Genomic DNA, 16,177 nt, shown 5'->3' on the forward strand with positions numbered 1-16,177 from the left:
TTGAACTAAATTATAGAGATGCTCTAAAGTTTCCCCTACTCACTCTTCCCACAGCCAATGTTTCTGCATTTTCAAAATACAAATAAAATCTCATTATTGTGGAACACCACTGCAAAGAAGTGTTCCCTGTAACAGCTATTTTCAAGTCCCAGTGGAGGGCCCAAAGTAACAATGCTTTATTGATCTAGTTTCAGACAATCTTTACCACAAATAATCCTGAACGATAAGTGGCTCTTCGGGTCCCTATATATGTAAAAATTTCACTAGGAAGAAGAAAACACTGATTTAGGGTTCCCTGACACTGAAGCCAGGGCGAGGAAAAGCTAAGTTTCAAGAGAGGTCTATCAAGAAATACCTATTCTTAAAAAAAAAAAAAAATACCCACTCTTAACTCTTTCACTCACCACCCTCAAACATCCCAGTCATCGCTGGAAAAAAAACAAACAAACCCTAAAACAGAAAAAGCTACTCCAACATTCAAACTACCCAATAAATAGCAAGCATTTATACAGGACTTGAAGGTTTGCAAAGTGCTTTACAAATATTATCTCATTTATTCCTCACAACAATACTAGAGACAGGTGCTATCATCACCCCCATTTTACAAATGAGAAATTCAGACACAGAGGTCATATGACTTTCACAGAGGCTTTGACCTTAGATCTTTCTTTCCCCTGTAACATACGCTTTTTAAAATTTCAAGTTTATTTACCTTGAGAGTTAAATTTTTTTAAAAATTGAGCTCTGAATTTTTTCCCTCCCACTTCTCCCTCACCCACTGCAAAGGCAAGAAATGTGATATCAATTATACATGTGAAATCATAACAAATATATTTCCATATTAGCCATGTTGCAAAAAGAAAAAAAAAGCAAGAAAAATAAAGTTTACAAAGCGTGCTTCAATCTGCATTCAGACTCTATCAGCTCTTTCTCTGGAGGCAGAGAGCGTTTCTCATCATAAGTATTTTGGAATGGTCTTGAGAACAGCTGAGTCATTCATAGTTGATCATCATACGATATTGCTGTTACTGTATATAATATTCTCCTGGCTCTGCTCACTTCACTTTGCATCAGTTCACACACGTCTTCACAAGTTTTTCTGAAACCATCCTGCTCATCATTTCTTGTTGCACAATAGTTTTTCATCACAGTCCTATACCACAACTTGTTCAGTCATTCCCCAATTGATGGGCATCCCCTCAATTTCTAATTCTTTGCCGTCACAAAAAGAACTCCTATAAGTATTTTTGTACATATATGCCCTTTTTCTTTTATCTCTTTGGAATATAGACCTACTAGTGGTATTCAAGGTCAAAGGGTATGCGGTTTTACAGCTTCTGGGGCACAGTTCCAAATTGTTTTCCAGAATAGTTGGATCAGTTCACAACTTGACCATTAGTGTCAATTTCTCCCCATCCCCTCCAACATCTGTCATTTTCCTTTTTGTCATATTAGCCAATCTTATAAGTGTGAGGTGCTACTTCAGAGTTGTACTAATGTGCATTTCTCTAATAAAAAATGATTTAGAGCATTTTTTTACAGGACTATAGCTCTGATTACTTCATCTGAAAACTGCCTGCTACTATCTTTTGACTATTTACCAACTGGGGAATGACTTGTATTCTTATAAATTTGACTCAATTCTCTATATATTTAAGAAATGAGGCCTTTATCAGAGAAACTTGCCATAATTTTTTTTCCAGTTTTCTGCTTTCTTTCTAATCTTGGCTACATTGGTTTTGTTTATGCAAAACTTTTTAAATTTAATGTAATTCATATTATCCATTTTACTTCCTGTGATCCTCTCTATCTCTTGTTTGGTCATAAATTCTTCCTTTATCCATAGATCTGACAAGTAAAATTTTCCATTCTCCCCTAATTTGCTTATATCACCCTTTATGTCTAAATCATATACCCATTTTGACCTTATCTTGGTGTGAGATGTTGGTCTATATCTAGTTTCTGCCAAACTGCTTTCCAGTTTTCCCAGCAGTTTTTGTTAAATAGTGATTTCTTGTTCCAAATTTTAGATCTTTGAGTTTGTTAAACATTAGATCACTATGGTCATTTCCTACTGTGTATTGGGTACCTAATCTATTCCACTGACCCACCACTCTATTTCTTAGCCAATACCAGATCGCTTTCATGATTCCCTTGATATTCTTGATGTTTTGTTCTTCCAGATGAATCTTGTTATTATTTTTTCTAGCTTTATAAAATAATTGTTTCAAAGTTTGGTATGGCACTGATTAATAAATCTAGGCAGAACTGTCATTTTTATTATACTGGCTCAGTCAACCCAGGAATAATGAATATCCCTCCAATTATTTAGATCTGTCTTTATTTGTGTGAAAAGTGTTTTGTAATTGTATTCATATAATTCATAGGTTCCCAAAGTGGGTGATACCACCCCGGGGTGGGGGGGCCACTGGACCAATGGGCGAAAGGGGGGGAACGCCAGCCTGCGGCAGTAGCCTTGAGTGCAATTGAGGGACATTGAATAAAAACAGGATGTGGTGGAAGCATAAGAAAAGAAGAGAAGATAAGAAAATTTTGAAAACCATTTGTACATGTTTCATCTGTTGTGTAACAGAGCTAAAGTCATGGTGATCACATTGTTTTCCAAACAAACATACAAAATGCAAGTTATAAACCATAGGTGGTCGAGTCTGCTGATCAGTGAGTGGTCAAGTCTGCCAATGGGTCTTAACAATCAAGTGTTAGCAGGCGGCAGGAATACATGCATATAATGACTTTTTTACAATATGATACTATACAGTTCCGTTATGCAATATTGCATCATCAAAATCTCAGAGCAAGAAAAAACCCATAAATTTGCAGCAAATTATTAAATTTAAGATGCATCATTTAAAAAATATATTTTATATTTTTTAAAATGCTACAAATTTTTTTAAAAACCGTTAAAAGGTTAAAGAAAGTAGATTTCCAGGTGGGCACTGAGTAATCTTTTTTTTTTTTTTTTAAAGGGGGCAGTAGACCAAATAAGTTTGGGAACCATTGACATAATTCCTGGATTTGTCTTGGCAGATAAACTCCCAAGTATTTTATGTTGTCTGCAGTTGACCTCAGATCCTCTTGACTCCAGGTCGAAGGCTCTATCCACTGCGCTACCCAGCTGATGAAAACAGAAAAGGAATCAAGAACGTGGAGGAAAGGAATAGAAAAACCAGGATGATTTTTTCTCTCACTTTCCCAAGTGGCTTCAGGGAACTTACTGTCTCTAAAGAAGCAGGGTTTAGCTTATCTTTAGACTAAGTGGTCAATCATAGTCAATATTACCAATGCAGATATTTTAACAAGTTCCACAATCACAAAACAATTTGTGATCTTCCAGAGAATTCATTAGTCTATTTCTAAGTTATATTTCTACATTTTCTAGATTGGCACCAAGATACCACAGTCTTGAGTGGAGTAGGTGTAAAATAAGTGTTGAAACCCCAACTGATATTTTATGTTAATACTCATTAATATTTTTTTCTAAAAGCTTATATAAATTCAGTCTCAAAACACATTAAAATTCAAACATATCATCACGGAACAGGATGACCTATGACTAGTACAAATCATATCTGAGGTAATTTTTTCAGTAATTTTATAAATAAATGCCACAACAAGCTTATTAATAGGACAAATGGGATTTCATTAGGGCATCTTTCAGTAACACGGTTAATCCTTAACTGATGAAGCAAAAAAGCTGACTATGACTTGTGAGATTCTAATCTGCTCATATGCAATAGAGCCCTAAAGCACGTTTCCATCTCACTTAATCCCTCTCAATAAATCAACCAACCAACCAACTCACATTTATTAAGCAGCTAATATGGAACAGGCATTACGCTAAATACTAGAGATATGACTGCAAAAATGAGACAGTCCCTGCCCTTAAGGAACATACATTCTACCAAAGAAAAACATGCACGTCATCATACACAATACCTGACAAATGAAGGTGGCAAGATGGGAGACAGCCCAGCCACGCACCCAGGGCCCTCCACAACGTGGCTTCAATACTGTCTCCCTGGATAGAATGGCCTGGCATGCTGTGGTCCATGGGGTCACAAACAGGCACACCTGACTAAAAGACTGAACAACAACAATTACGTTCCAGCCTTTTACTGGACGCCCCGATGTCCTAGAAGCTCTTGAGAAACAAGTCGCCATGCTCCAAAGGTGACAGAAAGAAGATGCCCCCACTGCTGACTCTCCCACTTACCATAATCTTTTACCTCCTTCGACGCCCAACTTAAGCACCCCATCTTGCAATACTCCAAACGCTATGAAGCCTTCCCTAATCTTTCCCCAACAAAAGAATGTGTCTTCTTAAATTAATGCCCCTCACACGAATCCAAGCTTTCCTAACACAGATCACATATTAAAGGTATTTGTGTACATCACAAACTCTTTGTGGCCATGAACTAGGTTGTTTTTGTACCTTTGCATTCCAAATGCCTTTCACATAATTAATGGATGCTCAATCAAACTGAATAACACCAGTGAACTCCAGTGAAAATCACAACCATCTGTGTTCAAAGGTTATTATATATGCATATGTACACACACACACACACACACACACATTTTTGGAGGCAATCTGAGTTAAGTGACTTGCCCAGGGTCAGAGCTAGTAAGAGAGTCTGAGGCTGGATTTGAATCCAGGTTCTCCTGACACCAGGGCCCATGCTCTATCCACTATGTCACCCAGCTGTCCTGTGTTCAAATATTAGTAAATAAATAATCCAATTTTAATGGCCATAGTTTTTTCCGTGGAGAGACAAATTTTCTTTCTTTGAATGAACTCATTCTGAGTTGAAAAATCCTTTGGGAACTGGAAAAGATGAAATGCTTAGCTTTCTCTTCCAGTTAATGGGGGGGAAAAAGAGAGAGAAAGCTAACTAACCAGTTAGGTCTACAAGCTTAAGGTTCTCATGCTGGGCTACCAGAAACTAATTTTTGCTTTATTTTTAACAAGTATAAGTAAATAGCTAAAATTTAAAATACGGAAATGCTTATGCTGCAAATATTGCACAAATATACTTAAGAAAATACACAGTAATTCTGATGTTAGATTTAATCATTTACATTTACATATGTTGTTTTGGTAGTTATTGTCTTCCCAATGAAATATGGCAAAAATATCCTCCCAACAGCCATGACAAACCTGTTAAACTGAAATTGTTCTACCTCCTAATGACTTCACAAGTGCAATATCCACTTCAATTGGCTTTGGCAAACAAAATAAAAAGAACTTAATTTTAAAATTTGCTCAACCTAGAAGTGAGCCCTGGGACAAAACTGATCTGGCTATAGACTGGAGGCAATACTCAGCATTTCACCGGCCCAACCCAACCGTGACCACCAGGAAGGACTAGAGCCTTGCCCTCTGCCCTACCTCTGTGTGGTTACTTCATTCAGGTCTTTAGGGTTGCACTACACTGGCTTCCAGGTTAAGCCTCCCTCCCTGACTGTCTCCCAGTCTTCACTGCTTGCCAGTGTTCTCCTCACACTTGGGGACTTGGACTTAGATGCTAACATCCCCTCAAACAGCTTCCCATTCATACACCTCCCAAATTCTCCTGATGTGCACCGCTACTCGACTGGAGTGACTCGCCAGGACGGTGACCCCCCACAAGTGCTCTAGCTCCACTAGCCATAATTCTGCCATTCCTCTGACCACAGCTTCCTATCATCTTATGGCTCACTTTAGATCTGTTCTCTGCCCTCACCACAACCTCCTCACTGCACCCCTCCGGGCTCATTTTCCTCCCTTCAACGTCTGAACCCAATACTTACGCAGTTCAACTTTACACTGTCTTACACCCTTGCATTCCCTGTATTTTCACCGTTTTGCTGCTCATCCCTTTCCAAATCCCAGGCTTGGATTATTCCCATCATCTGCCTTTTCTGCTCCTACACACAGGCTGCTGAATGCAGATGGAGGAAGTCACACAACCACGATGACTAGGTCTACTAGAAACTTGTTAAGACATCTCAACTGGACCCTCATTGCTGCGTGCCAGGCCTTTACTCTTTCCTGATCTCCTCCACCCTATTTCCAAACCTTCTCTTCTCTCTGGTCATCCCTCATAGCAGAGGACCAAATACTCTCGTGGAAGAAGAAACCTAGGCTACTTCTCACATGCTCCCTCTTCACTCTCCAAATCCCCCTGACCTTGGCCTCCCACATAGCCTCCTTTGTCCCAACCCCATTAGACAAGGTGGCCCACCCCTCAGCTTGGGCTCTTGATGCCACTTCCTCTCTTCTCCCCCTGGGGGATTGCCCTGTTGATCTTCCTTTCTCTCTCCCCAATTTCCTTTCCTCAGCCTTCCCTACTACTTTATAATGTACCCAGACTTTGCCATGCTTAAAAAACCTCCACCTGATCCAACTCCCCACTTCCAGCTCTTCTCCCTATTGATAGGGAGTTTGAACTCCTGGAAAAAGCTGTCCATCATAGTGGCCTCCAGTGTTGCAGCTTGACCCCCAGCACCCTGACTTCTGACCTCATCCCTCAACTGAAACTGCTCTCCAAGGTGACCCCTGTTCTATTATTAGCCAATCTTAGGGCCTTTTCTCAGAGCTTCTCTCTCTTGACCTGCCAGTAACCCTTAACATTGCTGACCCCACCCTACCCCACCTTCACGACACTGCCTTCTCCCAGTTCTCTTATCTGTTTAACTAATCCTCAGTCTCCAGGGCAGGATTCTTCATCCTTTTCCCCACACTCTATACGTGGGTGGGGGCAGTTAGGTGGTGCAATGGATAGAGTGCTGGGCCTGCAGTCAAGAAGAGCCAAGTTCAAATTTGTTCTCAGGCACTTACTAGTTATATGACCCTTAGCAAACCCTCTTTGCCTCAGTTTCTTCATCTGTCAAATGAGCTGGAGAAGGAAATGGCAAACCATTCCAGTATCTTTGCCAAGAAAACCCCAAATGAGGTCACAAAGCATCAGACATGACTGGAAAAAAAAAACTGAACATACATGGGCGTGCCCCAGTATTCTTTCCAGAATCATCTTCTTTTCTCTAAAGTCTTAACTCCATGATCTCATCAGTTCCCACTGAATCAACTATCACTTTTATGCAGGCCAACTCTGAGGTCTCTGTCTACTCTCCATCCCTCCTGAAGCCTTCTCCCACATATCATTTCCTATCAAACATCTCCAATTAGATGTCCCATGTTGCTGTTCAGCTGTTGCAGTCATGTCCAATTCTTTGTGACTCCATTTGGGGTTTTCTTGGCAAAGATTTGCTACTGGCTTCTCCAGCTCCTTTGACAGATGAGGAAACTGAGGCAAAGAGGGTTAAGTGACTTGCCCAGGGTCACATAGCTAGTAAGTGTCTGAAACGGGATTTGAACTAAGCCTAGCACTTCATTTAGCTGCCTTAGATATCTCACAGGTATCTCCAATTCAGCATGTCCAAAATGAAACTCATGGTATTTCCCTTCAAAATTCTTTCACCTTCCTAATTTTCCTATTTCTGTAGAGGGCACCACCATTTTCCAGTCACCCAGATTTGCGCCCTGAGGGTCACTTTTTTTTTTTAACCATTTTCCTCTCTCCTCACATCAATCTCCCTCTTTCTACCCCCATGGCTACCATTCCGCTTCAGGTCCTCATCACCTCTCTCGTGAATGACTGCAACAGTCTCTGCATCACAGGCCTCCCCTCCACTCCAATCCAACCTCCACAGCGCTGACGAAATGCTACTCCTCAAGCTCAGAGCTGACCATGTCACACCCCTGCCCAAGAGGCCCCCGGGTCCCAAGGCCTCCAACTTGTCTGTTGGGCTCTAAAGCTTTTCCCAGCCTGGCTGCAGCCTCACCACCTGAGCTCACTGCTCATCACTCCCCATCATGCACTCCTCCACAATCTAAACACACTGTCTTCTGGCTGCTCCATGCATGCTCCTTTGCCGTTCCATTCTCTATCTCCACCCCTTGCCCCCCCCCCATGCCTAGAACACCTCTCACCTCCACATTCCAGGATCCCTAGCTCACTTCAAAGCTCTAGCCTAGCGTCACCTCCAACAGGAAGCCTTCCCTGGTTCCTTCCATAAGCACCTAATGCTCACCCCCCAGAAGTGACTTTGTCTAGAGGGTCCATTTTATTTCCTACACACATGCCATTCTCCCCAGCAGAACAGATCCTTGAGCGCAAGGGCTGTTTTACTTTCTCCTTTGTATACCTAACACCTAGCAGTGTTAGGCACACAGTAGGTATTTGATAAATATTGGTTAAACAGAACTGTTGAAAATAACCAAAATCATTCATTTTTGGATATGACCAAAAGAAGAAAAAAATCAGGTGGCCACCAAACCCTCTGTGCTCTGCTGGGAGTGTCCAACTCACACTGCCCAGAACCATCTCCCTAGCACGACTGAGTCATTTCTAAACCATGCTGCCAGAGTTCTAAGGTCATCAACCTCCACTCCCAGAACCTGGGACTCTGCCCCTGAGACCACCCTGGGCTCCGGGAGGAGAGTTTTCACCTCACCTTGCTTTCCTGTACTTGGATCCTCACCACTAAGCCCAAGGCCTGGCACAGAGTAAGCACTCAGTAAATGCTTTGTCATTCAAAATGTCATAAATATGCTAAAAAGAAACTGCAGTCTCTGATTAAACACTGATGATGACTTATATCAAACAAATTTATATCAAGCTACAGAATACCTCTGTAGGGAAAAAAGTTATTAAGAATTCCTGACACTCATTTAAGTTTCGAATTAAATAAAATCCATCCTCTTGTAGCACTTGCTTCATCCGTAACATGTGCTCTAGCTCTGTCTTCACTGTTTCTCTTCCCTCGGGTCCCTGGTTCCCATCTGAGCATCTTCTGATGCCACTAACTCTCAGGATTCCTATGCCCAGAGCCCCTCTTTCTAGCAGTATTTTCCCAAGTGCCACAATGTTATACTATATATAAAATTGCTAAGAGGACTCTCCACACATTTGAAGATAATTTGCACATATTTACATAGATGTGTCATCAATTTTCAAACTAAAATTGGGTACCCTGAAGGTAGCCATTCTTTCTTTTTCCTTCTCTATTAAATCTCTCAAGCCCTACTCTAATGACCCAGATTCCTTACATGGCATAAAGGCACAATGGGGAAAAGGTCCAAAGTATTTCTTAGTAACATTTAGGTAGACTAAATTAAAGTGCCTCTTAGCAAGAATTGAGAGACCCAGGGGCATCAGATCCAGAGAATCAAACAAAGCCTTTGTCAGGCCATCAATAGCCCCAGGTGTCAGGAGACACAACATTTTCCCATAAGAAGATATCACACCTTCATCTGACTTGCCTGGTCTTTCAAGAGTAAACAATTAAGACAAATTAAAACAGAAGCTCACACTAATATACAACTGTGCTTATATAACAACCATGGTCCTGACATGGTCCCTTGCCATTCAAAATAGTGGCGATCATTTTTTTAAAATTCCAGCTAATCACTCTAACATAATGACAGATACTTTCATGAGTTTAACTAAAAGGAAAAGGAGCATACATAAGATTCCCCAGAAGATTCAAAATCAAGAATTGTTCTACATAAAATATTAATATATCGGATACACCTTTCCAAAAAAAATACAAAGGTCGGCTTGCTATCAGAGTTACTCAATATCTGAAGGCCAAATTTAACATTTAGCAGAAGATTTCATTAGAATAACAGTTTGAAGAATTTCTAAGAATGTTTAACTAGGCAAGATAGCAGTTGCCTCTTAGCAACAGTAAGTGATACAGAGACAATTTCAACAGATGACTAACTATAGCTCACAAGAAATATGCTGTCACATTAGTCAAGAACCTGGGGAGAAAACAATCATTTATGTAAAATAAGCTATGCACTGACTTTCCAAATAACAATAATACTTTAATTTGGGATTAGTCTCACTGATGTTAATTTCCCTTACACAAAAAAGCTTAGTGTTTAATTTTTTAGTCTTTAAAAAGAAGTGTAGATTTTGTTGTTCACGACATATTTACACAGTCTGTACTTTTTATCCCCAGAGACAAGAAGGCAGATAAAGAAAAACAGCTGAATTTAAATCATGTCCAACATCGAGTAGAATCTTCCCCCTTTTCTTAACCCAACAAGTAACAAGATTTCTTCAGAATTAGAAAATGATGACAAAATGACTGTGACCGAGAGCCAAGAAGCCTCATGGTTTTCCACTCATCTATAACAAATGACAGCGATCGAGACGGTCGCCCCCTACTCAATCTGGTGATACGACCTATCCAAAGTCATGTCTTACCTTCATTATAGGGCACCGGGTTACCAATCTTTCCTCCAACTTCATCAGCAGACTGCAAAACTTCTAAATCCATCAATATAACCACTTTCCTATAAGGGCAAATGAATACAAAGTTAGAATCAATAGAAGGAGAAGGATATGCAAACCTAAGACCTCAAGTTATCACACAGGCTTCTTCATAAACACGCAATCTCTACTGACTATTCTGATAATGACTTTCTTGGCATTAACAACTTTTGAAATGGCCAAATAACTTGGGAGATAAGTTATTTTAACAATTCTCATACTGAATATTTCCCTAATTTTTTCACTGCATACTTTGTGTTCCATGGGCACATTTTTTCCCCTCATAACATAACCCTTCCTTCCACCTCTTAAACTATTCAAATGCACCGTATTTAACATAAAGCACCTCTCCAAAGGGAGCAAGTGACACGAGACCGAAGAACTTCAAGGAGTAATTCACAACCTGTGGTCCACTGACCCCTCTGGAGCTCCACTGTTACTGCAAAGGGTCTACACACACACACACACACACACACACACACACACACACACACACACACGCCCAAGTAGGATGATTCTAATCTTGATTTAGCACAAACAACATGCAGTGTGACTCATTATAATAAACATGCTTTCCATAGACTGAACGTCTCACACATACAAAATTATTTTTCAAATGTATAGACCCTTTGGTTAATAAAAAACAAATTCCTTTCACATTATTGGTGAATGCATAGCAACCATATTACCATTTATTTTTTCAATCAATGGATACAAATAATAAAACTACTAGCATTTAGAGGTCCATGAAACTTTTTGATGCTAAAAAAGAAAAAGTCCTCATATGAAAAAAGGATAGGAACTACAGGAGCCGAGTATTAAGCAGCTCTGGCACAAAGATTTTATTTTCAATAGTATCTCTGTATAACTAACTGACATGGCATTTAGATTTTCAGTGAAAATTCGATTTACACCAATAGTTGTGAAAACACAATAAGAGAAATAATAAAAGTAGGCACTTATAAATTTTTTTTAAGGCCACGAAGCATCTGAATCAATAACTCTATGAAATAAACAGTACAAGTATTATATCCCCATCTGACAGATGAGGCAAAGAGGTTAATGATTTACTCAACTTCCTGAAACTATGAAGTGAGAAGGCACCCAACAGAACTCAGGTCTTCTGATTTTCAGTCCAAAGTTCTTTCTAACATACGATGCTGCCTTTCTCAAAACACTTATCTTTTTAAGTGTTCAATGGCAAAAACAAAGAAATGAAGATACACTGGACCCTCCAAGAAAGCCCAAGTCTACTTCCCCAAAGCTGCAAACATTATTCTATATAAAAGAACCTTTAGTCAGTGAACCAAAATGTGACACTACACTCCAGAACAGGAAGCCAAGGTTTCTCTCAGAAAAAGGAAAGCAAGGGCAGGACTTCAAAAATGGCTGCACTCCAAAGCTTTAGGTAATTAAAACACTTTCTGAAATAAATTCTAGCATGTTTACCCATGTTCCTTGGTTAGAGGACTGAAATTTTTCAAAAATAAACAAAGGATTAGCCGATTAATTGGACCTTTGCTTCTCAGGAAACTAGGAGTGGAGGGTAAGGAGAACATTTCTCAAAAAGAACTAAAAGAGATTTTTTTCTCAGTTTGCCAGAATTTAGCATCCTGCTTTCAGTCCCAGAGCATGACATTTTTATCACCTAAAACACAAGTGAACAGGTATGAAATCCAAGTTGATCGCTAGTCATAGCTATCACTAATCTCTCCCCAAAATGCCGCAAGGTCTCTAGACTGCCTTGATGCCTTTCAGTCGGTCTCTGTCCAGTCAGTCTGTTTTTATTGGAGGAACACAGAACTCAAGAGATGGAGCCTGGCCTCGAAAGTGGGAATGCCTGGGGGGCTTCCCAAGTCCTACCTCTGACACATAGTAGCTATGTGTTCACAGGCAAGACTCCTCACCTTGAAGGGCCTCAGACTATCCTCTCCAACTGTAAGCCATCAGTGAGATGCCAAAAAGGCATTGGTGGAGAGTTCTCGACCAAAGAGATCACAGAACCAAACATTCCCCCTCTCCCTAGAAAAATTTGTCAATTGTTGTGAATTAGAAGTAAAGAATCACAGACGCTGGAGAAATTAGAACTCATGTCCCCCCGTCCTTTTGCAAGTGGAAGAGAAGCTGTGATTCACCAAGGTCAAAGGGTCAAGCCCACAGACAGGAAGAGCCAGCAAACTGAACTCCTATACGATGTGAACTCTTGGAGACGAGGGGCAGCTCCTGATCCCTAGCTCTCACTCAATAAAAGCTGACTGAATGAAACTCCACGTTTGGAGGGATCTGGGACCCCCAGGGAGAAGGTTTCCCTCGTGGCCTGGGCTCCAGAGACCTGAAGGTCTCCTGGACATCAGACAGCAGCATGAGGCAGTAGGGAAGACCACCCACTCGGTAATCAGAATCTTTGGGTTGAAGAGCTGGCATGTCCACTGACCGTCCCTAAAACTTTAACAGGTGCCCTCCTTTCTCTGCTCAAGCCTATAAATAAGGCCAATGATGCCTGTTTGGATGAATCCAAAGGGCAGACTAAATCAGAAGGCAGCACTGCGCCATGGCCACAAATTACTGCGCAGACACAGGCATGCTCTGTCATGAAAGACAAGGAGTGTGTGTGTACAGTTAACAAGAGGTGAAAACCACAAAAAATGGCATTAATTTTCCACCTAAAAACTTAATTTTCTCTCAAGTGAAAGTAAAAATGAGCAGTCACAGGCAAGTCTTAATCAGAAATAAATTTTTAGTAATACGTGATACTTAATTCTGAAATATTCTACAAGTACCACTTAGGCATATTCTTCTATTCCTCATCCTCTTAATTCCCATGAAACCTAAGCTCAGAAGGAAAAATTATTAAGACACTGAAAGTAGCTAAATGCAGTCCTCATTTATTTGAGATAAAATACCATTTACTATTCAATTCAAACATTAAAGCAGCACCTAATATGTTCAAGGCACTGGGAACAAAAAGACAAATACTAAACATTTCCTACCCTCAAAGAGCTTACGTTCTAGAGCTGGGGGTAGGGGATAAGATGGATTCTCCAAAATATGGCACAAGAAATCTACTGCAGGCAAAGAACCAAGATTCGATGGGGCAGCTAGGTGGTGCACTGGATAGAGCTCTGGCCTTGGAGTCAGGAGAACCTGAGTTCAAATCCAGCCTCAGACACTTGACACTTACTAGTGGTGTGACCCTGGGCAAGTCACTTAACTCTGACTGCCTCACCAAAAAAGCAAAAAAAAAAAAAATTAGGATTCAAATTGTCCCTGTAACTTACTATTTGTGTGATCTTGGACAAATCACTTGACCTCAATGGGTCCCAGTTATCTCATCTGTAAAACAAGGGAGCTAGAAGGTACTTCAGAGGCCTCTGAAGAAGGCACAGGAGGATCCCTGAAGGGCTACCCCTGAGGCACCTTCCAGGTCTTTAGCTGTGGCCCTCTAAACACAAGTATAAACAAAAAAAAAAATTCAAGAAGGGAAACAACATTAATAACCGGGGGGCAGGTGGGAGGAGAATCACAGAATTTAAGAGTAGGAAGTAGCTATCCAGTCTAACCCATACACAAAAAGATTCTCTACTATAAGATCTGACAAATGGTCATCTAGGAAGGAAGGCCCTGGTAAAGCACTGGCACTTGAAATGTGTCTTTACATTGAGGCCTACATGAAAATCTGGCTCTACTTCTTAAAACTCTGAGTCTTTCATTTAAAAGCTCCAGTGAGAAATAAGTATACAAAAAGGAGTCAAAGTGATAAAGGGGTCCTTCCCTCCGCTACCAAAAAGGCATAGAAAACCAGCTGGGATATGCCTTGGTTAGTGCTGTTGGGTAACCAGCATGGGCAAGGCCTGAACCAGTGCTGTCACTATTACTTGGTAAGGCCTTGATTCCTGCTGCCTAAGGATCATCAATTTTACACGCCTAGAATATGTGCTCATTTTTACAAACAAACAGGAAAGGAAAAAAAAAAACAAAAGCCACAGACCTTCCAAATTTCAGGACATTAACAATGAAGCGGTTAACCCGGCAAATGCAGTTGCTTGCCAAGCGCTCTTCTTCCACCAGACCATTCAGTTGTGTTGCCAACATGAAAGCTGAAAAGTGAAAGAGATTTAATCTCCACAACATGCCGAGCTGGCCTCCTCACCCTTCAGTCCAAAGAATATGAATGCCGGTCATGTTTGGGGCAAAAGTCCTATGCCAGTGTGACAGTGAGTAAGGGCAATAGAAACAGATGTTTTCTGGAATTGAGACAAATCACAGGTTCCCTTCCCCAATTTCCCTACTCTACAAAATGATTACAGCACAGTCATTTGCTGGAAGCAAAAATGCACTGCTACAATTATATACTCCTTTATCTCAATGTGCCCAAATTCACCTTTCCTCACCATTCTAGTTTCATGACAAAAAACAAAACAAAACCAAAAAATCCCTCAGGAGTCTCTCTCATTGCAGAACATGTGCTTGCTAACTCTAGCAACAAATTCCCCAAAGTCTCTCTCTCTTTTTAAGCTCCCAACACAGAAATAAAATTCAAGAGAGGAAGGTATAGGACAACTAACCCATCACGTTCACTTAAAGTCAATATCATCCTCAGGGAAATTAATCACACAGAAAACATATAGAGCCAGTTAGAGAAAATTAATTAAGCCAAGTGGCAGCTTTCCACTTGGACTGTTCTATTGTTAAAATGCTCTGCCAGCTGCAATTCTGTCGGAATTCTACTGCCAACCTCACGTATGCCTTAAAATGAGGCTTTTGAATGTCATAAAATATCGGATTTCAAGGTGGGGGGAGGGGGGTGGTACTTGCGTCACTTCAACACAACCAAATTCTGAGTCCTCCACACTGCACTTACAGGACACAGTATTCACTCCATCACTCATGAGCATTCGATAACGGGGCGCAGAATTTCCCGTAGCAATCGGCCGGATGCTCTAGGATAGATAATTTGAGTTATTAGCCTGGCTGCTTACACTCTCCTAAGACACCTCAAGAGAGTGGCAGAAGAGTAAATCTGACATCAGCACAACACAGGACAAAAATGTTTGCCCACTCCCCTGGATACCTAAAAATAAGTGAAAAGATGCTGGAGTGAAGTATTTCTCCTTCACTCCCTACCGAGATCTGTGTTCCTTCCCTTCCCCTAAATCAAACCCAATACACAACCAAATGAATAAGCGAGTGTTTGCTGAGGACGTGCTGCCAGGAGGGAAGGGAAGTGAAGGAAAGCCTCAGGGCAGCACACCTTGAGCCAAAGTTAGACATCAGCTCTGGCCAGAGCTGCAAAGGCCCAAAGCTGTCACAAACTCACCTCCCTCCACCACCGCCTCCCCATAAACATTGATATGAGCACCTTACACAAATGTAGCTCTAATTGCATTTGCATTGAGAAGTTAGAAATATGCCATATTATGTATCTGGATACTTACAATGACTTGGAGTGTGGGTTTTATACTAGTATCTCCTTGCTGCATTATGAGCTGAGAAAGAGACAAAGATAATTTCAGTTATAAACTGAACTGATGTGAAGGTTTTTCTGCATGAACACAAAAACTAGTAGTAGTTTGGGCCTTGGAGACTTTGGGAAGGGCTGGTTAAAAGGGAAGGGCACTCAATTCTCAGAAAAGCTTCTTGTTTAAAATCAACTTGGGTCTTGTCACCTTGGACAACACCCCCTCCCTCCACACATACACCCCCAGATCACCACACGAGGCTCAAATTAAGTTGAAGCAGCAAAAGACTCATTCTGCTTTCTCTGAAAACACACAGAACATACACATACACCATAAAAGGTGTCTCTTTGTATTCAAAGACAATGACACTAT

The 16,177-nt window shown here is 40.8% G+C and overlaps 1 protein-coding gene across 1 annotated transcript in view; it reads right to left on the bottom strand.

Annotated features, from left to right (window-relative positions):
* Positions 1 to 16,177, bottom strand: part of RPA1 (replication protein A1) — a 60,372-nt gene that overhangs the window by 38,839 nt on the left and 5,356 nt on the right. Inside the window, exons 2-5 of the mRNA XM_027861865.1 lie at positions 15,782 to 15,832; positions 15,208 to 15,286; positions 14,335 to 14,443; positions 10,281 to 10,369 (exon numbers count right to left, since the gene is read on the bottom strand). Of these exons, the coding sequence (XP_027717666.1) occupies positions 10,281 to 10,369; positions 14,335 to 14,443; positions 15,208 to 15,286; positions 15,782 to 15,832 (328 nt within the window). The remainder of the gene's footprint in view (positions 1 to 10,280; positions 10,370 to 14,334; positions 14,444 to 15,207; positions 15,287 to 15,781; positions 15,833 to 16,177) is intronic.

This window comes from Vombatus ursinus, unplaced genomic scaffold, assembly GCF_900497805.2.
Source record: "Vombatus ursinus unplaced genomic scaffold, bare-nosed wombat genome assembly UNPS02014768.1, whole genome shotgun sequence".
NCBI classification, from domain to species: Eukaryota; Metazoa; Chordata; class Mammalia; order Diprotodontia; family Vombatidae; genus Vombatus; species Vombatus ursinus.